Here is a 25,205-nt window from a genome sequence, read left to right as displayed (position 1 = left end):
TCTTCTGTGTGTTAATGCCCAGTTTTGTTTTATTAATAGCTTGGTTCTGAGATATAAAGCATCGCAGAGTATGCTGACACTATCTAAATTAATGTAAATAAATAAATAAATAAATAAATAAATAAATAAATGTTTTGTTGATAACCACAGCTCATTAGTTTGCAGTCTATTGCTGTTTCTGTAAATTTAAATATGTAAAAAGTAACTGTAGTTTTGATAGTGTATATTTTCTAGTTGGTTATAGGTTAAAACCATAAACCAGATTAGTGAAAAGGCGCATTTTACAAATAATTGTTTATTTAATGCTTCAGTAATACAAGTAATTTGAACGTTCGTATTTCAGACTGCTGTTTACGTGCAGGGTGCAGAAAGAGGGAGAGCAGGTACACAGTACCTGGGCTTGGGTCTATAGAAAGGCCAAGGCATGGCCCCAAGACGCACCTTCCAAAGATGTTGTAGCATGTAAATGGAGCCCTGCTATTCACAACAGGGCATGACCACATCTCCACACATTTGACCACCTTCCTAGTACCAGGGCCTGATACGTAGATCTTGTGGTGCCTGTTTGTATTCAGCAGAACCAGTGTAATATGGTGGAAAGAAGATTTAACGCATGCTCCTTACGACACTTAGTAATCCAGGAGTATAATAACATATCCTCCCAGCACTTTATACTTAGCTAAATGCACCATGTTACCTAAGTCACATTGGCCGGCTCTTACTTGTGCCCATGTACAGTAACTGCAGTGCTTTGACAGTGACATTTCTGTGCTGTGACTGATACAGTATTCTCTCTTCACTTTAGTTTACATTGGCAGTGTTTCATCACTTCATAATACATTATTTTAATAAAATGCTCTAATGATGTTTTCTGGTACAGTTACATGATTCAGTCCGGGTTATGAAAAAACAGGTAAAATGGTACCGTATAATGTTTTCCAGGTGAAATAGTCATATTGTGATGTAAGGAAATAATTGGGCACTGTGGACTTATGTTTCTCCTACAAGAAAAGATCTCCACAGTTATCCTTCTGATTTGGTGATATTTGTCAGCTATTACACACAAAAACACATCCAGTAAAGTAAAAGATTACCTGTATTATTATACATATTTTTTAGGGGAAACTGTCTGGCCTATGTGGAAACTTTGACAAGTATACCTCAAATGACCTCACAACATCAAATAACATGGAAGTGAGGAATGCTCAGGTCTTTGGAGACAGTTGGACTATTGGCCAGGTACAGTATGATAAGTGGGTGTTTATTGTGGTGATAAATTACCTTTCTGTTTGGTGTGTACTTTGATTGTCACTATTGTCTAACATTTTTAAGAACTGTGTGTACTGTATATTGATTTGTAGAGTTCATTTTCTCTTCAAAACTGAAGACCACTGTTATGAGTTGTAGTGAGTCCTGTGCATGATATTGATAATCTTGATCTAAGATTCCCATAATAGCCATAAAACTATGGTAATCATGACCCCTCTATGCCAGGTCTTTTAACATACCATCGCTGCAAATACCTAAGAATCTCTTCCTACAGCTGTGTCATCACTTGGTTATCCTTCTGGCCAGAGATAACATAGAACAGAATGTAGTGATACACATGGTAAGGTGCACATGCTACTGTAATATTCTATTGTAAGGTATTAGCTTGTGATGACTTATCACACAATGTCTAGAATATCACAAAAACACCCTCTATATGTCTGTCCTGAAGGATAGTTAAGTGAGGACACAATTGTATATACTGCAATCACTTTATAAGGAATATTAATTTTAATATTGTTCATAATTTACGAATGTGATTTAATGGACATATAAACAGGCCAATTATTTTGGTAATAATAATAATAATAATAATAATAATAATTTTATGTATATAGCGCTTTTGCTCCAACAGGACTCAAGGCACTTATTGCAATAGCAACTTTAAATAATTACACAGAATTATCAGTGAAATAATAGTCAATGATGATGTTTTGTCTTTAGTGTAAAAGTTCTAATGAGACAATGAGACCATGTGAAGTCCATCAGAGCAAATTTCCTTATGCAAAAAAGGAATGCTCAATCCTCTACAGTGATGTGTTTGCTCCCTGTCGTAATGTGGTGAGTATGTTCAAGTGGTTCATTAGAGTATTTCAAATATAATGTCTACTGTACTTTATATTTAAAACAATATCTACAAGATTTGTTAAATTAAGAGAAGTAAAAACTATTATACTTTTCAAACAACTTGTGGAAATCTAGACATTGGCTATATTTCCATAGTAAATTATTACTAATATCTCCCGAGATGCTATTTCATAATATGAGCTTCAGAAGAAGTAAAAACTAATAAACAAAAATCATAACCTCTGCTTTCTCATTCAAGAGGCTTGAGTCTCTTAATCATCTGGAATACATTCATTCATCAATCAATAATAAGAAAACTGGAACTCATATTAACTTTTGTTGGGTTTCCTCTGGGTACTCTTGTTTCCTCCCACAATCCAAATATATACTGGTTGGTTAATTGGCTCAAGACAAAACAAATGAATCCTAGTGTGCAAGTGTGTGTGTATATGTGTTTAGGGCAGACTGGATGGACCAAGTGGTTCTTATCTGCCATCAAATTCTCTATTTCTATGTGGTGAGTGAACTTCAAATTTAAAAGTGTTCAAATTTATAACATCTTGATCTACGTCATGACCACTTTTCTAAACACTAAAACTAACTAATTAATGGAGAACTAGGTTCACCAAATATGGTCTGTTCAAGCTAACTTGGTCCTCAAAATGAGCCCTGTGCAGTTTTTAAAGCTTGGGGTGAAAAAAGTACCCATTGCTGTCCCCATTGTCTGTAAAAATGATGGGTGTTACAGTAAATTTAAAAAAAATATATGTTTGTGAGTGAATATAAATGAAATGGAATCAAGGAGGAACTCACATCAACATCTGAGATCTTATATCTAGTTAGAAAAGTTTGTACTGTATTATGAATATCTATACTTCTATCATTGAACATTGTAAAGGCAGGACCACATTTTTTTTTAGCTGAGACTAAATACACTGATAAGAATAATGTGATACCATGTGATAAGTGCCATTGGTTAAGTTTTTCATGTGGCACATGCTATTTTATGTTGCATATAGACCAGATTAATCATATAAAAAGTTTAGATCCCATTAAAATGCAATGATACAGCAATCACCTCTGTACCCAGTCCCAGACACAGTTTGTTACATATCACATACAGTGGCATCACAAAAGGTGTGTGCTGCATGGGGTGACACTATCAGTGGGGGTGACACCAAAATAGCATAGCTGCGTGTGTCATCCACACTCTGCAAACCCCCATCCTGATGAGAACTGGGAAATTAAATGAGGTTAAGCTCCCAAAATGTCACACACCATGGTGTATGGCTATGTGGGCATGAGGCCATTCCTCATTGTGCATACCGCACTGGGTGACACCAACCAAAGTGACACCACTGATCTCATACAGTTTGTTGTGATTACAGACACCAAAATTTGCAACTAATAATGTGGGCTCACAATATTGCCTCTCCACTCCTGCTGTTTCTTTAGCCATATGAAAGGATTATGTTACATACATTGGTGGATTAAACCTTCCCTGAGCCTTAGGCTGTGTTCATGTGGTGGTGCATCTACTTCACTACTATCCTGGCCTAATTAGCCACTGAAAGTTATCATTTTAAAATATTCCATACTGGATAGTTGAGTTTCAGTTTCCATCCTAGGACACAGCAAGGCTTTAAATATAAGCATAAAAACTTATTTTCCCAGTGTTTCACAATAAACCTCAATATTATTTCCTCATGTTTATTGTAATATTCTACAATCCCTTAACACCAGAATCACTTTCTATGTATCAAGAAGAAACAGTAATACTGAGGTTACTGTCCAAAATGCTAATTATAAAATCTGCCTCTGGTCCACTAACAAACAAAGAAACATAGAATTTGACGGCAGATAAGAACCACTTCGCCCATCTAGTCTGCCCCTTTTTTTTACCATATTTTTATCTCAAACTTATTTGATCCTTATTTCTTTGTAAGGATATCCTTATATCTATCCCATGCATGTTTAAATTGCTCTACTGTCTTAGCCTCTACCACCTCTGATTGGAGGCTATTCCACTGTCCCACTACCCTTTCTGTGAAGTAATGTTTCCTCAAATTATTTATTATTATTTATTTATTAACAGTTTCTTATATAGCGCAGCATATTCCGTTGCGCTTTACAATTAGAACAACAGTAATAGAACAAAACTGGGGAACAACAGACAGACATAGAGGTAGGAAGACCCTGCTCGCCAGCTTACAATCTCTAGGGAAATAGGCATTGATACACAAGGATAGATGCTACCTATTGCAGAATGGTCCACCAGATTGCTAGGTTCTTAATGGGCTGTATGATATGATCACCCAGCATTGTTGGCCAAGTGTCAGGAGGGTTTGAGAGTAAAGAAAGACAAGATATGTGATGTTATGTGTACTGTACAGAGAGAATGTAATTAGATAGGGAAGCACTGAAGGTTATGTAGGTGGGTCTGGAATTTGATAGGCTTGTCTGAAGAGGTGAGTTTTCAGAGAACGTTTAAAGGTTTGGAGACTAGAGGTGAATCTTATTGTGCGTGGGAGTGCATTCCACAGAGTGGGTGAAGGCCGGTAAAGTCCTGTAAACTTGAGTGTGAACAAGTAATGCGTGTGGATGAGAGACACAGATCTTGTGCAGTGCGGGGAGGTCAGGTAGGGAGATATTTTGAGATGAGAAGAGATGTATGTTGGTGCAGTTTGGTTAATGGCCTTGTATGTAAGTAAAAGTATTTTATATTTAACGTGGTAGAATACCGGTAACCAATGGAGAGACTGATAGAGCCTCGCAGCTGCATTCAAAATGGATTGTAGTGGTGAGAGCCTATGTTTGGGAAGACTGGTCAGGAGACTATTACAATAATCAATGCGGGAGATAATGAGAGCATGGATTAGAGTTTTTGCTGTGTCTTGTGTAAGATATAGTCGTATCTTGGATATGTTTCTTAGATGTATGTAACATGATCTTGAGACAGATTGAATGTGGGAAACAAAGGACATTTCAGAGTCAAGAATGACACCTAGGCAGCGAGCTTGTAGGGTAGGGATGATTGCTGAGTTATCAACAGTGATCAAGATATCAGGTTCGTAACTACTATTGGCCGGTGGAAATATAATTAATTCTGTTTTGGAAATATTATGTTTGAGGTGGCGAGATGTTATCCAAGATGAAATGGCAGAAAGGCATTCAGTGAGACGGCCCAATACAGATGGTGACAAATCTGGGGAGGATAGGTAGATTTGAGTATCATCCGCATACAGATGGTACTGAAATCCGAAAGAGTTGATTAGTTTGCCAAGAGATGTGGTATAGATAGAGAAAAGCAGAGGACCTAAGACTGAGCCTTGCGGTACTCCAACTGAGAGAGGTAGTGAAGAGGAGGTGGAATTAGAGAAACGAACACTGAAGGAGCGAATAGATAGGTAGGATGAGAACCAAGAAAGGGCTGTGTCCTGAATACCTAGGGATTGTAGTGTTTGTATGAGAAGAGAGTGGTCAACAGTGTCAAAAGCAGCAGAGAGATCAACGATAACAAGTAGTGAGTAATGGCCTTTAGATTTAGCAGTGACCAAATCATTCACTACCTTAGTCAGTGCTGTCTCTGTGGAGTGTTGCGCATGAAATTATGACTGGAGTGGGTCCAGTAGGCTATGTGAGGTAAGAAAGTGTGTGAGGCGAGTGTAGGCAAGTCTCTCAAGTAGCTTGGAGGGGCATGGGAGCTGGGAGATGGGACGGTAGTTTGAGAGAGAGTAAGGGTCAGAGTTTTGTTTTTTCAGAATGGGAGTAATCACTGCATGCTTGTACAGAGAAGGAAAGATACCAGTAGACAGAGAGTACAGATTTTAGTTTAGGTTGGGATGAGCAAAGCATACAGAGCTTTACTAATTTGTGAGGTTATAGAGTCACGGGGAGAGGTAGTAGAGTAGGCAGATGAAAAGAGTCCAGATACTTCATCTTCATTTGTAGGATCAAATGAAGAGTAGGTGTTAGAGCAGGGCTGGCCAAACTGGTCTTCGAGGTCTACCAACAGTACATGTTTTCCAGGCCTCCTGGAGATCTGTAGAATTGTCAGTTAGGAATGAATGCAGCGCATCTTAATTAGTAATGACTACACCTGTGCACTAGCTAGGTGGTCTGGAAAATGTGAACTGTTGGTAGATCTCGAGGACTGGTTTGGCCAGCCCTGTGTTAGAGGGTTCAGGCAGGGAATTGAGCAGGTCACTGGCTGTGGAAGAGCATACCATTTAATTTTGGATCTTATCAACCTTGTCCTTGAAATAGGAAGCAGAATCTTGTGCACTGACAGTAGCTGGTGGGTTGGGTGAGGGAGGGGGTTAGAGGCTTGAGCAGAGATAAGAGATTGGAAAAATGTTTGTTTGGCAGTGTCCAGAGCATTACGATAAGAGTGGTACACGGTCTTATATGTGAGAAAGTCACTTGAACTATGAAATTTATGCCACTGGCATTCTACTTTACTTGAGAAATTTTGTAGGTGTATTTAACGTGCCACGGTTGACATCTACGTCTATGTGGAGTGTGATGGGTAGCTGGAGCCACTTCATCAAGTGCTGTTTCTAGAGTCTGGTTAAGGTGTGATACAGCAGTCTCAGGAGAGGTGAATGTAGAAATTGGTGAGAGCAGTGGTTGCAGTGAGGTAGATAGTTGTTGAAAATTAATAGCGTTAATATTTCTGCGGGTTAGAGGCTTGGTAGACTTCAGGGACATTGAGTTTGAAGTAATGGAGGAGAGCATGCAGGTGATAAGGTTGTGATCTGAGAGAGGGAAAGGAGTGTTAGTAATTTCAGAAACAGAGCATAGTCTGGTGAATACAAGATCAAGGCAGTGGCCCTCCTGATGAGTATGTTTTGGAACTTACTGTTCATCTTATGATGTTTATAATGGTCATGTTGAAAGACACTATTAATTGAAATAGAATAGGGAACCTATAATAGTTCCCTAGGGCGCCATTCTCACTATTGTTTCATATATTGTTCATTCCGGCTCTGCCTAACAGAGAGCTTAGTGTTAGAGGGCAGCCTACTAATCCATCTCCACATATAATATTGAGTAATAAGCGCAACAGGGGAGTATGTGGTATATACTAGGTCTAATTAACAAAGGCTACAGCTAAAGCCAATTGGACAGCTAATCAAAGGGCTTAAATTACCCTGTGTTAAGCAAGCACCAGTCCATGTATAAGCTACACTCCACTGAACGTCTTCAGAAGAGATAATATCAGCTACAAGAAAGTACTAATATTATACAAATACATTTACATACACTGCTAAACAATACATTAGTGCAGTGGTTTCCAAACTTTTTTGAATCTCGGCGCCCTAGAATATCAGAATTTTTTCACGGCACCCATAGGCCAAAAATTTCTTATTGAGAAATTTAGAAAGAAATATTACATTAAGTAGATCGCGTTTATATGTCATCCTTAGGGTCAGTTGTGTGGTGACAAGATTTGCTTCTGTTTGGCCATATATTTTATGACTGGCAGCCACCAGCACCGGTTTTGCCTATTATATTGACCATGAATAATTTGAATTGGTCCTGGACCACCAACCCAGGGCACCCCTGCAAGTGTCCCGAGGCACCCCAGGGAGCCACGGCACACAGTTTGGGAACCTCTGCATTAGTGTGAATTCAGATTAAGGTTGTAGTTTGCATGGTTCATCAATGCGAAATCACATACATTGAATACCGGATGGTGTAATGGTTAGCATTACTGCCTCACATCACTGAGGTCATGGGTTCGATTCCCACAATGGCTCTAACTGTGCGGAGTTTGTATATTCTCCCCGTACTTGTGTGGGTTTCCTCCGGGTACTCCGGTTTCCTTCCACAATCCAAAAATATACTGCTAGGTTAATTGGATCCAAATAAAATTAACCCTAGCGTGAATGTGTCTGTGTACATGTGGTAGGGAATATAGATTGTAAGCTCCACTGGGGCAGGGACTGATGTGAATGGCCAAATATTCTCTGTACAGCGCTGCAGAATATGTGTGCGCTATATAAACAACTGGTAATAAATAAATAAATAGACAGCTGAACCTACAGTACCTCCCTCCAGTCTCAGTGCATGTACCTGTGTTCTATTGCTTCTCTTCATTTGAAGAATGTTTCCCTCCTAGACTTTGTTAAAATCCTTGATATATTTGAAAGTTTCTATCAAGCTTTACCTATTGAGATTTTTTAGTCTTTCTGGGTAAGTTTTGTGATGTAGGCCATGCACCATTTTAGTTGCCCTTCTTTATACAGTCTCTAATGTATTAATATCCTTTTGAAGGGATATGGGACTCTAGGTCGACACCCATTAGGTCGACACCCATTGGTCGGCAGTGGATAGGTCGGCAGTGGATAGGTCGACACTAGAAATAGATCGACATGACCATTAGGTCGACATGAAAAAAAGGTCGACATGAGTTTTTTTTTTTTTTTGGGGGTGTCGTTTTCCCTGTCAAGTGACTCGGAACCCCAATTAGTGCACTGTGACCCCTTGCATGGCTCGCTTCATTACTGTTCCCAATCGTAGTCCACGTGGATCGTAAAGTATGAAAAAGTCCAAAAAAATAAGTGAAAAGCTCATGTCGACCTTTTTTCATGTCGACATTGTTCAAGTCGATCTAATGGCCATGTCAACCTATTTCTAGTGTTGACCTATCCACTGTCAACCAATGAGTGTTGACCTAATGGGTGTCGACCTAGAGTCCAGATACCCTTTTGAAGATATGGCCACTTGTTCTAGCTAAAGTAAACTTGTGCATAATTGGTGTATTTGCGACCTATATAATTTATGTATTCCTCTCACATGTACATTTTACAGTCCTGTGTTATATTAGCCATAGTAATGAATCCTAACAGGGGCCCTGTGTACTTCATTTGTGAGTAAAAATGCACACTAAATAAACATAGCATGCTTTTTTTAAACTTCATTGGAGAATGCCTGGCTTATCTTCATGTTCTCCATTTATTATACGTTTCACAACAAAGGATATGTAAACATGTTTAAAAACTAAGAATCTGAGTAGAGTTTCAACAAGTGCTTCATGAATTTTGTGTAGTATTGAATAGATATTAAGCCACATTGCATCATTAATGCCAGGTTTTCACATCTCAGATTAGTTGCAGTAGCAGAGCCATACTAAAGTACTGCACCGCACCGCCAGAAGGCAAACACTAGATGGCATTAGAATAATTTCATAACTCTTGGTTACTGAACATTACATTAACTCCTCTATGGTCCTTACTGAATTTATTCCAAATTGTTATAGTTGCTATTCCTCTTTGACAGTGCTGTATTATGATCAAGCAAAGCTTTACTTTTGTTACTTTTAATAGATATAATAATTTCAACTTGAAAAACAACACATTATTTTAACAATGCACACAAGAATAATGATAATAATACTATTTATGAATGTGACTTTTATATATCTTACTTGCACAGATTGATGTAACATCATTTGTTAAGAATTGCCATACAGACACATGCAATTGTAATCTTGGAGGGGACTGTGAATGTCTGTGTACCAGCATAGCGGCATATGCACACAAATGCTGTCAGCAAGGAGTAGCAGTCCATTGGAGATCCCCTAATATGTGTCGTAAGTTGCTCTATAGTTGTAAGAGGACACTTGATGATCTTTTCACAGTATATAAAAAAAATAATAATAATATATATATATATATATATATATATATATATATAAATAGATATATCTCATTTAAAAAGTGTACCTGTCACCTGGAGGCGCCATTTTGTTAGCTGATTCAATACTCAGACAATTAGTTCTTCATGACAAGGTATCTCATGGCTTAATGAGGATACTAGTGTTTGGTAATTGAATTATACATATTGGTTAAGATCGCGTGACCAGTGGCTGGGATCCCAGTGGTCAGCATCCCGTCGCCGGGATCCCGGCTGCTAGAATGCCGGCAGGGGAGCGAGCGCAATGAAGCCCCTTGCTGGCTCAGTGGCTCGCTGCGTTTGCCACAGATTCTATTCCCACTCTATGGGTGTTGTGGACACCCATGAGTGGGGATAGTCCCTGTGTGTCGGCATTCCGACGGTTAGCATTTCAAGCAGTCGGGATCCCAGCGACGGTATACTGACTCCGGGATCCGGAACACCGGTAACGTGACTACATCCCATACATATATTTCCCTTAAATCTAAACTAACATCTGGTTGAGCCTCCATTAAAGCTTTTATGGCATATTGGGTTAGTCTTTATTGTGGAAATTGTGTGTCTGTTCAGCTTTGTATTACATTCATCCGAGTGCACATCATAGCTAAATTGTAGCATGAGTTCCATTAAAATGATCAATCTTAGACTGAGATGTTTAGGCTTATGGAAAACTGAAGACCTTTATGTAGTTAGAATTATCTGACAGTGCAGGCTGAAGTCTTGCTCTGACAGTGCTGCATAAATGTGTCTACTCTGTACTTCAGTAGAAAAGCCAGCACTGACCAACTCCTCCCCTCTGCCTGTGCAAACGGCTGCTGCTCTGTAAATACAAGTACCTTGCTCAGTAAACCTATAAAACTAGGTGCACAGGCACAAATCAAGTTCATGGTTGGTTAAGAGCAGCTTTACACTGCCTAATGCTCTTCATAAATGAACCCCATATGTCCACAAAAAGTACACAAGATTAAATGCACCTTTCTAAAAAAAAAAATGAAGACACAAAACAACACAAGTAGCATTTTGAATGTTGAAGAGCACATGTTAAAGTTGTCTGTGTACGTTACATGGATGTTTCAACCATCGGGTAAAAACCACACTGATACACAGGTTTTCTTCATAATTGTAAAACTTAAAACCGAGTGTTGTGACAAAGTTTCCTTCTAATATCTGTAAAACCATTTACTTAAGAGATTTAAAATAAATACATAAATAAATGAAAACTCAACAGTACAGTATACCATAATGTATATGTTTTTTGTCAACTGAAATGTTGATATACAGCTGCGTGTTACAATGGAAGAATTTTGGTTCTAAGCCATTTTCAGCTAATAGGAATTAGTGGCAATAAGTGATCACATTTTTGTCTTGATAATACAATAGTGAAATAAAATACTCTTCTGTTTCTCTCATACAGCAAGATTTCTGCCAGGATAGCCTTAGAAGGAGATGATGTACATTTTACTCTTATGTTCCCTCTAATATATATATATTTTCTGCTAAGTAGTAATTAATTTAGCATTTATTTTACTATATTTCAATATCCCTCTCAATAGATTGTAAAGTTTCATGGCCAGATTCTATGCAAACTGCTTTTTATACTGTACACATCGTATACAGTGCTACAGATAATGCTCATGCTATATCAGTAATGCTTAAAAAAGACACAGAATTTCCATAGAACTGGTCCAGAAGACTAATCTTTGAGAAGGTGCTATATATAAAACACAATTGTTAGTCCAATCACAATTGTGTGCTATGTTTATATTTTATACTATGTTTATATTTTATAATAGTTATAATCTCTACTTACATTCACTTGTTCTTCTGTTTTCCAGCCTATGACTGTGAATATTACAATCAAGGTAAGTGGCATAGAGTCAGATTGCTGAAAGAAACCAGATTTCGTTAATAATCTCAATGAGAGATTAAAGCAGCTGTCCTTTGCATAGGAAGTATAATTTCAGAGATAAATCCTTGTTAGATTCACAGGACCTGATAGTGAGCTGAACGTACACCTGTTGAATAGCGTAATAGTCGTAAAGTACTGCACATGCCCACAAATGTGTTACCAATTGGTCCCACCGTTGGCTCCAGACTTCCTTGCACATGCACGGTTCACCTTCAGTAAAATGTTGTGGTTATGCTAGAGCTCGAGTATGCTTTATGGTCAGACAGAAACCATGATGATGCGCTACGGTACTTGCTGAGATCTCCTGTGGGGCAAGTTTTTGTTTCCCCCACTCCAGCGGCTAAAATATTAATTAAAACATCTTGGAGCTGTTGCTTCCTGCTTTGCCTTTATTAACAGTGAAGCAGAAGTTGGTTTATTGGATCGATATACTGTATGCTGTTTTAATACAACTCTCTGTTAGTTACAACGTAAAGGAAAAAATAAATTATAGGATAATCATTTTTCCATAAATGAATAGCACAAAAGTTATTAAAATCCCTAATAGCGCAGGTAAATACTTTGTGTGAATTAATTTATTAAATTAATCAATTTGTGCCTTAGATTTAGTTGCAGTGATCCCTAAGAGGCTGTCTGCACAGGCGCCAATTAAATACCAAATTACCACCAGAAGAAAAAGGTTGCGTATATATATATATTAAAACAATATTGAAAAAATGCCACTGGTTTCTGAAAAGGTATTATATTTAATAAAACACTCCTTCAAAACAGTATAAAACAGACATAACCATTAATGTATAAAATCAATAAAGCCGTATACTTTTACTACAAAGTAACTAATGAGTTACACGTCTGGACAACCCAATTAATTATACAGCTTTATTCATTTTATACATTAATGTTTATGTCTGTTTTATACTGTTTTGAGTATGCGCTTACCATAGTATTACTTGTCACCTTGCTGAACATTCTCTGCTTCACCTGTAAATACATCATCCACACAACTATCTAAGCTAATGTCTATTATGTGCCAGTGCCACCCCAATAAAACAACTGAATGACTAGCTACAACTTCAGGCTCCGTCTAACACTGTGCTAGTGAGCACAAGAAACATACTGTAAAGTAGTTTATAGTTTAGAGAGCGCCTTAACTATCCTGACCTTAAACAGCTATTCTCCCCACATTCAAAGCAATGGCAAGTATAAACAGAGGAACCACACACTATGTTATCAATGAAACGTCAGTTGGAATGCTCTACAGAAGATGTCCGTCCCTGCCATAAGATGCCCGGCCTAATAGAATGAATTAGCAACTGCGCAATACAAGGGATAATGTGGCACTATTTTTTTTTTTGCGTTTTCAAACCTTGTCACTGCTGATCGGTCATTGCAGCATGACCCGCCACTTGGCGGCTGCACAGAGGAGCAGCCACCAGAGAAATGTGAGTTCACCCCCCCTTCCCTCTCAGCCCCGCCAGTGTGTACCTGGTGGCTGCAGCCGCTGAGCAAATCAAAGTTGTGATGGTCTGATGGTGATTGTCACTATATTCCGATGTTTGAAAACCCAATATTTTAATAAAATCATTTCAGATAAGCTTTAAATATATCTTATTGGCCTAATTCAATGAAAAAAAATAAATTCTGAGGTTTTGGGGAAAAAAATCTGGTTAAAGCCCAGAGTTTCTGCAGCGTCTTTCTTCCTAGGAGAGTGATCACTTTACTGGGCCTAGTACCCAAAGGATCAGAGGCATGGGCCTTGTATCTGAAGAATCGACAGGGCTCGGGCCTGTTGCCCAGGATTACGATGGAGCAGGCCTAATGTCCAAAGTATCAGGAGGGCTTGGGCCTATTATCCAGTATTATGGTAGACCAGGACTAGTTCACATGAGCCATGACCTAGTGCTGACCTAACCCTTGTGGTCTAGTGCAAATAAGTACAAAATCCCCACTGGGGTCCTAACAGTCCTGCAGTCTTTGGCTGATCCAGCAATACCTCTCCACCCATCTCTCCCTTTGGGAGGCACCCTCTACAGCCTCATGACTTCTGCAAACCTTCAGCTGAAGAGCTGCACACTCAGAACTTCTAAAACTGTTCACCTGAGATGCTGCAGCCTTTTGTCCCTGTCTTCACCTGGGTGGAGGTAACCTGCATTATCTCTTTTGCAGTGGCCACTGCTTTTCCAGGGTTTCAATTACTGCTGCCTCTTCTCAGCCACTTCCATCATCTTCTGCCCTCAGGATGCTGCACCGGCTCTTCACCTTTCGCCTCCACTATCGGACTGATCTGAGCCACTTCCCTCCGACTAACATAAGCCGATGTAAAAGTGCAGGATAATGAATGTCTCCTCCCAGGCCTGTGTCAAGCCATGGTTGGTTCACTGTTGGCATAATTTTTTAATTTTGCCACTTTAATTTATGGGACTTTGGGAAGCTTTCTTGAAACCTTACAAGAATCACAAGACACATATTTAGTACTCTGCAGCAGGGGTGTAACTAGAACTTAGTGGGCCCCATAGCAAAATATTGAAAGGGTCCCCCCCTATTGGCACCCTTCCCAACCCCAAACTGGTTGGATGACATCTTGAAGGTGGGAGAACGCGGGGGCTATATTTCAGGTTCAGTATGATATCCCAGCTAACGGAATGCCGGCTTTCAGGATCCCGACAGCTGCAAAACTGGCTGCGAGCGCAGCGAGTTCCCTCTCTGGCTCACTGCGCTCGCCACACTTTGCTCACCACGGGTTCTATTCTCCCTCGGGTGGTGGCATGGACCCACCATCCAAGTGGGAATACTGGGGAGCGGTCGATTTTCTGACTGCCGGCATTTTACTGGTTGTCGGGATCCTGAACGTCGGGATCCTGACAGCTGGTATAGTAACTACATGCCTATATCCAAACAGGGAATTCCACTATTGGGAAACGGGAAGGGGGGACGGGCAGCAGGCGGGACAGGAGGTGAACAGGAATGCTGGTACTTCCTCCTCATGAGGAGCAAAAGCACACTGCGCTGCCGTAGCCGTGGTCTAATCTGTGCATGACTGGGTGCAGGAGGAGCTAAGGGCCCTGGAGGAAACTCGGTCCCCATAGCAACTGCATCCCCTGCACCACGGTAGTTACATCACTGCTCTGCAGTACACTAAATCTTGCCTTTCAAAAATGAATAAGAGGTATTAATGGTAAGTATACATCACAGAATAATTCCTAAACCTTGGACATAAAGAAATGGGTGAAGGACAGAAAACCACAGACTGTAGAAAAGGTTGCTAGATTAGCTGATGGCTTCATTGAAACCTGATCCTAACTGAGAAAAGCAAAAATGATGTGTAGCCTGGGAGAGGAATAAAACAATTATAGGTAGGAAAATAATATATACATCCTGGTATGTCTAGGTCTCCTCATTCTCGACTCCTACCTATAATTATTTCAAACACTAATAGATCTTGCATTCAGTGTGGTCCTCTAATCACTTAAGCAATGAAAATTTTTACCAATTAAATCTCTGTATGAGATACATCTGATGCTGGGGAGTGAAATGGGAAAGCAAAGTAGCTACTGTATTGCTCATACATGGTGTAGGCACAAATGCTATATTATATTTGCCACTCTTTGGGAAATGGATGTACGGTGCAGTTTAAAATCACAAACATAGCGATAGTTACTGTACCTTTAGTGATGTCAGAATGACAAAGATAAATATATATTTTATAGCTGTACACAACCTATTTATTAGAAATATTGAAGTGATGTATAGATGGTTTCTGCTGTTTAATAGCTGATATTATATATTATACCAAATATCAGATAAAAACAAGCAAATGTTATCCTTTTCAACATTTCTGCATACAGTCTACGGGGGGCATTCAATTGTTTGAAAAGTCAGTTGGGTGTCTGTTTTTTCCTATGCAATAGACAGGAAAAAACAGACACCCAAACGACTTTTCAAACAATATAATTCCCCCCTATGCCTTATAGCTACAGTAACTGGTTCTCATTTACAAACAGGTCTTGGAGAAGGTCCCTTTATCCTCTCCAGTTGTGGCAACAGTGAAATTGTATTAGGTGTTAATGTTACCAGCAAATACATATTCCCATTGCCAAGAATGAGTGCACATGGAAATGTTTTGTTTAACTTCATGATAACACCTGGACTTTTCCGAGATAAAGACCTATGTGAGTATAACAAATCCAAATATTTAAATTATATTATCACAAAAAAATGCAGACAATTCTAATAAACCTACCTTCTGTCAACATATGTTCTCTTAAATGACCAAGTACTATACAATTATGTGGTATTTTCTTTTACGTTTAGACAATAATTTCAGCAGCAATTAATATTGAAGCATGTAGTTTATTGTACATTTCGCTGTGCTAATAAGAAATGTCTGAAAACAAATACAGCAGCTGATTTTTATAGGCTTTTGGGGGCTATTTTCAGAAACATTCTAAAAAGTTCCATCATGTACCACTTTTTCTCAAACTCAAATTTGCTTTTTCAGTATTTCCAGAGTTACTGTATTGAGCTTTAAAACAAAACAAAAATCTTTATAGCGTATTGAGAATTTTTTTTATACTATCATTTGATCAAGTTTTGAAGAACGAGCATTCTAAGAACAAAAAAGGATACTGTAGTGGTAATGGGGGTCATTCCGAGTTGATCGCTCGCTAGCAGTTTTTAGCAGCTGTGCAAACGCTATGCTGCCGCCCACTGGGAGTGTATTTTAGCTTAGCAGAAGTGCGAACGGTTGTATCGCAGAGCGCCTGCAAACATTTTTTGTGTAGTTTCAGAATGGCTCAAAACCTACTCGGCGCTTGCGATCACTTCAGACTATGCAGTTCCAGATTTGACGTCACAAACCCGCCCAGCATTTGCCCAGCCACGCCTGCGTTTTTCCTGGCACACCTGCGTTTTTCCGCGCACTCCCTGAAAACGGTCAGTTGCTACCCAGAAACGCCCACTTCATGTCAATCACTATGCGGCAAGCAGTGCGACTGAAATGCTTTGCTAGACCCTGTGCAAAACTACATCGTTCGTTGTGCCCGTACGTCACGCATGCGCATTGCGCCGCATGCGCAGAACTGCCATTTTTTAGCCTGATCGCTGCGCTGCGAACAAATGCAGCTAGCGATCAACTCGGAATGACCCCAATATGTCTACAATAGATAAAGGGGGTTATTCAGAGATGGACACAGATCGTTGCATCTCCTCATATGCTGGGGGCTGCCCAGCATGTGTGGTGCTGCCTCACGATGCATCCGCAATTTAATTGCAGATGCATCGATTAAGGTTAACCCCTACCTGCACAGCCTGGCAGGTGGTCTTCCGCCATTGTTTTTAACGGAGCAGCTGTGCATGACATCACCATTTTGGATGCCATGCCCCCGCCGCTCCATGTCAACACCCCCCTGCCGGTGTCAATCATCTTGCAGACGGCTTCTTTTGAGGATGCACGCGCAATGTAACTGACCACACAGGTGCGATGCGGCCACTGCACGTGCACAGTTTGCCAATGTATGGCAAAATTAGATGCACCCGCATCAGCGGCCAGCTCTGAATTAGGCCCAAAGTACCAAAAGGAGGGGAAAAGGAAAAGGCAGTATAAGGACTTGTAAACATAAGCTAATTTGAATGTTTTTTTGTTCATAATCCGAATGGATTTATAGCAATAATTTTGTGCATAAAACTATTTTTAATGTTTGGATTTTTTTTTTTACAAATAAATATGTTTCAACCAGAATACGTATTATTATGCAGTTTCCCCATATTTTCGCATTCACCTTTCATGACATTTGGTGACTACTGTATATTTGAAATCAGCAAGCCAGAAACCTTGCTCAGTCATTAAATTGCAGACGATTTTCAATCACCCCAATTTTGCAAGCCTGTGTTGTGAAAGGGGATGAATTTTGTAAAGAATACCCACTGTAACTGTTAAGATTCAGAATCACTGATAAAGTTATTTAATACTGGAAAAATATAAATTAATATCTACAGTATATACAATTACCCATCTTATGGAAGCCATGACAGGTCGTCATAGAGCTATACATTTGAGTTTTAAAAACATATCAGTTTAATGCAATCCAAGTTATGGAGATGCAGCAATTTTTGCAGTTTTTTTTAAAACAGCAATCATTTACAAGCCTTAACTCGCTCAAAATTCCCACATCTCCGGAACTCGAAGGCTATTACATTTAGCTTAAAGTGGTCCTGGACAGGTGGTGGAAATCATTTCACCCACCACCTTCTCCCCTTTCATTAGATGGAACCAGAGCCAATTATAGGATTGTTCAGTTCCCCACTGCAAACTACAACATCTATGCCCTTACCCCCATACTGTCTAAAGCAGGGCTGGCCAAACCGGTCCTTGAGATCTACCAACAGTTCATGTTTTCTAGGCCTCCTGGAGATCTGTAGAATTGTCAGTTAGAAATGAATGCAGCACATCTTAATTAGTAATGACTACACCTGTGCACCAGCTAGGTGGTCTGGAAAATGTGTACTGTTGGTAGATCCTGAGGACTGGTTTGGCCAGCCCTGGTCTAAAGTAATAGTGTGCATGTGTATAAGTGGCACTAATACTGTGGGCATGTGTATATGGGGCACTGATACTGTGGGCATGTGTATAAGTGGCACTGCTACCGTAGGCATGTGTATAAGTGGCACTGATACTGTGGGCACGTGAATAAGCGGCACTAATACTGTGGGCATGTGTATAAGCGGCACTGATAATGTGGGCATTATTATGTGTATAAGCGGCACTGATACTGATGTGTTTAAGGGGCACTACTGTGTAGCATAACATGAATATGGGGCAGCACTGTGTTCCGTAACGTGGGTAAGGGGCACTACTCTGGTGAAACTGTAATATGAAATAGGGGCACTACATGCGATGTACTGACAATAAGATTGGGCTACTGTATGGCGTACATGAATTGGGGGTACTATTGTGTGGCCATACCCCTTTCTTGTGATAACGCACCCCTTTTTTGCACCGCGCGCATTCTGCCTCCAAATACTACTGACAGAACGCAGTTCACTCCATTCAGGCTCACTTAACCCCTAGCCATATATATCAGTACATGAAAAAACATGTCCTTCTGCTGTAGATTATCGCTGCATTATTAAGTAAAACAAACAGTAAGTTATTCAGTTGCAAACAAATTAGAAAATGATTGCGCAAATGCGAGTTGTGATTAAAATCACATACCTAAATTTATTAAACATTATAAATATTGGAAGAACCAACACTGTAAAAAGTTTTCTTCTCTTTTAAAGAAATGATCCATAAAGATAAAGCACACATTTTAGGTTTGCCCTGTCATTCCACTACAGCTTTACCAAAAAGTACAGCATTAGTTCCCCAGCCTACTACAGAGAACTGAAGCTGAGAATGGAATCACATACATATAAAAATTCTAATTCGGCAGGTGTCCAGGTATTCGGTGCTTCTAAAACTGTTTGGTGTCCCCATTACCTAGTAAAACCAAATAAATTCTGCAAACACCTGTTTCTGGTACACGGACATTGAAGATGCCACACATCATCATGGCATATCTCTCAAATATCCTAGAATAGGGTCAAAATTCTTGATCCGTGAGTAGATAGAACAGTTCCCTCCAATTAGGAATATCTCACCAAAATCAGGAGAGTTGGACATTATACCTGCCTCAGTCTATGAATCAGTTAATCCACACATTTCTGTACAGATATTCTAGAAAGATGTCACTCTGTGATAAATAATACAATTATGTTGTCTACCAAGTATTCTAATTCTGTTATTCCTGTCACGTGGCGTAGCGCTATCACTTGTCTCTCTGGAGTCTGCGGAAAGGCCAAATTACTTCCTATCTGTGCAAGAAAATGACAGTGTATGGCTGGAACAATGGGAAGCCAGTTCAATGTTTCGTAGAAGGGCAACTTTTTTCCACCACCAAGGACTCTGGATTCCGGGATATAGTGCCTTTGAATTACACAGCAAGAAAGGATTCTTTATTGTTCTTACGCAAACAGAGGTTAAAGTGTCAAAATACGACAATTCTGAGGAGTTTAAACTATCAAGTGGTTTCAAGATTGAAGGTGAGCTATGATAATAGCAAAACTTATGTGTATGCATACATATATATTTCATTTAGATTTCTAAACTATAAATATATATCTTTTTTTATAAAAGAATGTGTCCTGGACTTTCTATAGTACTTGACAACCATGCTTGGATGATATTACTGTATAGAAGGCTTGCGAGCAGGGCCTTCCTACCTCTATGACTGTTTGTTATCCCTTAGTTTGTTATTGTTATTTCAATTGTAAAGCGCAACAGAATTTGCTGCGCTATATAAGAAACTGTTAATAAATAATAATAAATACTGTTGCTTATCTTAGTGATGATTACATGACGATACCACTTTGATACTATGTGCAACTGGAGAGCCATGCACAGACATACATAGATCATTGGGCCTAATTCTGAGTTGATCGCAACAGCAAATTTGTTAGCAGTTGGGCAAAACCATGTGCACTGCAGGGGAGGCAGATATAACATGTGCAGAAAGTTAGATTTGGGTGTGGTGTATTCAATCTGAAATCTAAGTTGCAGTGTAAAAATAAAGCAGCCAGTATTTACCCTGCACAGAAACAATATAACCCACCCAAATCTAACTCTCTCTGCACATGTTATATCTGCCCCACCTGCAGTGCACATGGTATTGCCCAATTGCTAACAAACTTGCTGCTGCGATCAACTCAGAATTACCCTCCGTTGTCTCTTGGACACCAGATGTGTATTTTTCTACCCATGTACTGTAGCTGCAATATTGTCACAAACTGGTTCTCTGTAATTGCCTTATGTCCCCAAAATATGATTAATGGGAAATAGCAAAATGTATCCATGGCCACATTTTATGTATAATATGGGTGGCTAAAACGCATGTGTGGCACTACCAAAAAACCTGCCAAATACTTATACTGTCACTCAAAGAATGACAGTGATAACATCAACATACCTACTTGTACTATCAGAAAACATTTTTTCTATATAAACATTTCATCCTACTATAGTTATTAGAAATATTAGTGAAATTGAGTGTGTTTTTATACTGTAGAACCCCCATTGATTTCTGTAAATAATGCCATATTTATTAATATTCCTTTTCACAAAAATATCAATGTACTGTATTTGCTTTGTCTGTAGCCTAGGTACAAATATCATACCCACTTCATCCAAACAACTATGTTTGGTCACACACAGAAAAATGATAGGATCTCTACAGAGTTGTTCTCTGTATAATACTGTAGATACAGATGGACTGCAGACCTTGTATCAAATGTTACTTTATTTAAGTTGCCAGACGGTTCATTATCCGTTTGTGGATAGGGCGTTAGAAGTGTTTTTACAAAATAAGTCCACTTTTATAATTCATTGTTGAGTCTTTATCTGAAGTGTATCTCCAATTTAGCATTGTAAACATGTTATACAGTAGCAGCTGTTAATATTTTCACAGAAACAAGAGAGTTAAATGCCTCTCTATTACTGATAGCCAGCTCCTTTGGGCTGAGTACTTGGTGTTGGTAGGCTTTTATAGAGTGCAAAAGAACTGTGTGGCCCACACTATTAGCAACAGATGGCAACGTACAGAAATGCACAGTTATTAAATTCATATTTCTTTAATTTAACACCATATAAAGGCTACTGAAATGCGACGACTCATAAATGATACAAAGTTGGGATGCTGAATGAATAATATAGATATACAGTAATAAACAATTATATAAAGGGTGCTTAGAGATAAACTTTACCATAAAGCATCTAAGATCATCTTTGCGAAAAAATGATCAAATCACAGTTAGAAAAATATACATTCTGATAAACACAGTCTTTTGTTAAGTAATAATTTGGAAAAAATATTAGAAATAACATGTATAAAGTCTGCAATAATAAGCAAACCGGTAATGCAGATTTATGCACTTAGGGGGTCATTCAGACCCTGCCACTGATGCAGCGCGCAGCGCAGTTTGCTGGTGGCAGCAAACTGTGCATGTGCAGCGGTGTCATCACGGCTGTGCAGACATACACATTGTCGCCACATCCATGAATGATTCGGACGCAATGTGATTGAAAGTGGTGGGCATTTGTGGGGCGACAATGTGGCATTGAGGGGGCGGGGCTGGGCAAATGGGGACGTTCCGGGAGCGTTTTTGGGGCAGCTGCGTGACGTCACATGCAGCCGTTCCCCCCAAAAAAGATGGCCACTGACCACCTGACAACGCAGCCAGGGGGTCAACCTTAGATCCGATGCCTCCGTAATTAGATTGCAGACGCATCAGTAGGCGACCTCACACATGCTGGGCAGCCCCCAGCATGTTCGGAGATGAACGCAGATCTGGCTGCATATGCAGCCATCTTCATTCATTTCTGAATAAGGCCCACACTGAATAAAAAATTATTGAAGACTTAATATACATGACATTCAATATATAGCCTTACCAGGTTAATCTATATATAACTTTACCAGTTCACTCTACAGTGTATATAGCCTTACTAGTTCAATGACAAAGTAGAAGCAAGATGTAAAAATCTTATAACAGGTAAGGGCTTAATATAAGAATAATTGATCAGCCCACGACAAGGACTAAACAAAAAAATGGAACGCTAGCTCTCACATTTTAATCAACAGAATTTCAATGTCTTTGCTCAAAATAAATAAAATAAATTTACCCTCAGAGGCAGGGATGTAGCCAGAACTTTGTGGGTCCCACAGCAACAATTTGACAGAACCCCTTCATCCTTCTAGAGCAGGGGTGGGGAACCTTTTTTCTACCAAGGGCCATTTGGATATTTATAAAAGCCTTCGGGGGCCATACAAAAATGATCAACTTAAAAATTAGCCTTCCCCCCAGTAGTTATGCCCCAGTAGATATTCCCCCAGTAGTTATACCCCAGTACATATGCCCCCAGTCAGTAGTTATGGCCCTAGTAGCTATGCCCCCAGTAGACATGCCCCCTGTAGATATGTCCCCAGTAGTTATGCACCCAGTGGATGTGCCCCCTGTAGAGGTGCCCACAGTAGTTGTGCCCCCTGTAGTCATGCCCCCAGTAGCCCTCACATAACGCTGCTTACACACACACATTAAAAAAAAAGCAACACAACCATCACCAGCCCCGCTCCTGTTTCCGGGCTGCGCTGCCCTCCATCTGGCCGCCCGCTCCTCAGATCTTTTGGGAGAGACGTCACAACGTCTCTCCCATAGAGCACAGCCGCACACTACCTGAGCCAGAAGCAGGAGCTCAGGAGTGAGCTCCTGCCTCCGGCTGCTGCTGAGGGGAAGGAGCCGGGCATCCGTTGGTAACACAATCTTAGTGGGCGCCCAGCATCTCCCTCCTGGGTTAGGTGAGCTGCGGGTCGGGTGAAGAGGCTGTGCGGGTCTTATACGGCCCGCGGGCCGGGAGTTCCCCACCCCTGTTCTAGATAGACACCTCTCTACACAGCAGTAGTGCCGGTACACATGCCACACAGTGCCCTCAGTTTACATTATGCCACACAGTACTCACGGGGCATTTCCGTAAGCAATGGCAGCCCCTGCATCCACCATAGCTACAACCATGCTCAGAGGCTATGGTCAAGGACAGACCTTTCTGAAACCCGTCAACACATCTTTTGCTCAAGCGTTGTCATTTACATACATAAAAGTAAAATCCCAGACCACAATACTGTATATATAAAAATCTTTACTAACGAGTCCCTTATAAAAGGATAACACACTCATATTAATCTTCATCTACAGTATTATAAAAATGTTCCCTGTCCTGGACTAGCAGTACAGTATGTGGCATTTAAGTCTTTTTGTTTCCCATCTGATGGGTTTGAGCTCCCAATTAATTGTTTCTATTTCCTGTGTATTTTATTGACTTTAAACTAGTGAAGCTCATTGAATATAGTAGAAACGTATTTGAACCATTTTACATGTATTTGTATATGTAGTGATGGACACAGTTTGTTAGTTTGTTGTGTCCTTGCACCAACCTCACCCAGACCCTTACCCAACTCCCCCTTCCCTACTAAAGTCATCCAGCCTTACCATGACCAGAACATGTGCTGGTCCTCAGTCTGATGCATTGCCCCCTCGTACATAACTATAAGGATGGCCATGACATCCTGCTACTGAAGCAGCATTGTATTGCTAGATGGTAGCAATGCATAAGGATAATAAATATATATAAATAATCAATTTTGTATTTCAGAGATTGTGGCAGCTGTTCCCTATAGAAGAATGTGTGAGTGGAGATATGAACCATGTGCCAGTCCTTGTGTTAAAACCTGCAGTGATCCTGAAGCCATTTTATGTTCTTTTCTTCCACCGTAAGTTCATTTCTGCAGTTTTCCAATATTGTTCCTCTATAGCCTAAGGACTTAATAGCAGTTCGAACTTCTGTCAGGGAAAAGCTGGAACCATCTTTATTGCAAATATCTCCAATGCACATTATCTTTTTAAATCTAGTACGCAGCTTTCTAATAATAATTTAATAAGATATCTAATTAGATATTTTTTAACTTACATTTTGAATCCCAGTAAACCCTTTCCGGGTTATATCCCCCTGAACTTTTTTTTCTTGTTGAGATTAATTTTAAACAACTTGTTTAAAGATCATTTGATACTGAAAACAATATTGGCATGAACCGTTCATTGATATACTTCAGTGTTTTTCTGTCCTTGGTGTTAATTAGTCTTGTTCTAACATTTTCTTTACTTCTTCTTTAGGGTAGAAGGATGTATTCCATACTGTCCAAACCACATGATTCTTGATGAGATTACACTGAAATGTGTCTATCCAGAGGACTGTAAGTACTTAATTTGCTATATTGTTACTACTATATTATTCTACCTTTACTATACTACCAGTGGCCCACGCGCGGGGGGGGGGGGGGGAAGTGTTCCGAGCACCCAGAAACCCCCTCCACCAACAAAAATATATATATATATTTATTTATTTTTTGCTGCATGAGTATTATTAATACTGTAGCTGTCTAGCATCCTCTGCAGCCTGCCTGGTGGCACTTGTAAGTGCTTGATAAAAGTTTACTTTATTTTATTATTTTAATTATAGTACATATATATCCATGTGCATACATATATATATATATGTATGTATACACATGCATATAAACACAGAAATATGATATATATACATGTGTATACATACGTGTATGTATATATATATATATATATGTATGCATGTTTAATATGCTATGTGTATATATATATATATATATATATATATAGGTGTACTGTATATACGGTATATATGTGTAGATAATATATATGTGTAGATATATATATATATATATATATATATAGGTGAATATACGGTATACATATATGTGTGTGTGTGTGTGTGTGTGTGTGTGTGTGTATATATATATACACACAGACACACTAGTTTTATGGACCCAGCATATACTGGGTCACCTCAGTCCTCACCCCCGTGCTTGGCTCCACCCAGTTC

General features: G+C 39.5%; 1 protein-coding gene across 4 annotated transcripts in view; it reads left to right on the top strand.

The window, feature by feature from the left end:
* Positions 1 to 25,205, top strand: part of OTOGL (otogelin like) — a 280,245-nt gene that overhangs the window by 128,417 nt on the left and 126,623 nt on the right. For all 4 annotated transcript variants that reach the window (XM_063927720.1, XM_063927722.1, XM_063927721.1 and 1 more), the window contains exons 28-35: positions 1,120 to 1,239; positions 1,993 to 2,109; positions 9,556 to 9,712; positions 11,631 to 11,657; positions 15,706 to 15,873; positions 19,505 to 19,783; positions 23,943 to 24,060; positions 24,461 to 24,540. In XM_063927720.1, coding sequence (XP_063783790.1) covers positions 1,120 to 1,239; positions 1,993 to 2,109; positions 9,556 to 9,712; positions 11,631 to 11,657; positions 15,706 to 15,873; positions 19,505 to 19,783; positions 23,943 to 24,060; positions 24,461 to 24,540 — 1,066 coding nt within the window. The remainder of the gene's footprint in view (positions 1 to 1,119; positions 1,240 to 1,992; positions 2,110 to 9,555; positions 9,713 to 11,630; positions 11,658 to 15,705; positions 15,874 to 19,504; positions 19,784 to 23,942; positions 24,061 to 24,460; positions 24,541 to 25,205) is intronic.

The sequence above is a fragment of the Pseudophryne corroboree genome, chromosome 6, assembly GCF_028390025.1.
Source record: "Pseudophryne corroboree isolate aPseCor3 chromosome 6, aPseCor3.hap2, whole genome shotgun sequence".
Classification (NCBI taxonomy): Eukaryota; Metazoa; Chordata; class Amphibia; order Anura; family Myobatrachidae; genus Pseudophryne; species Pseudophryne corroboree.
This window is presented reverse-complemented; position numbering and strand designations above follow the sequence as displayed.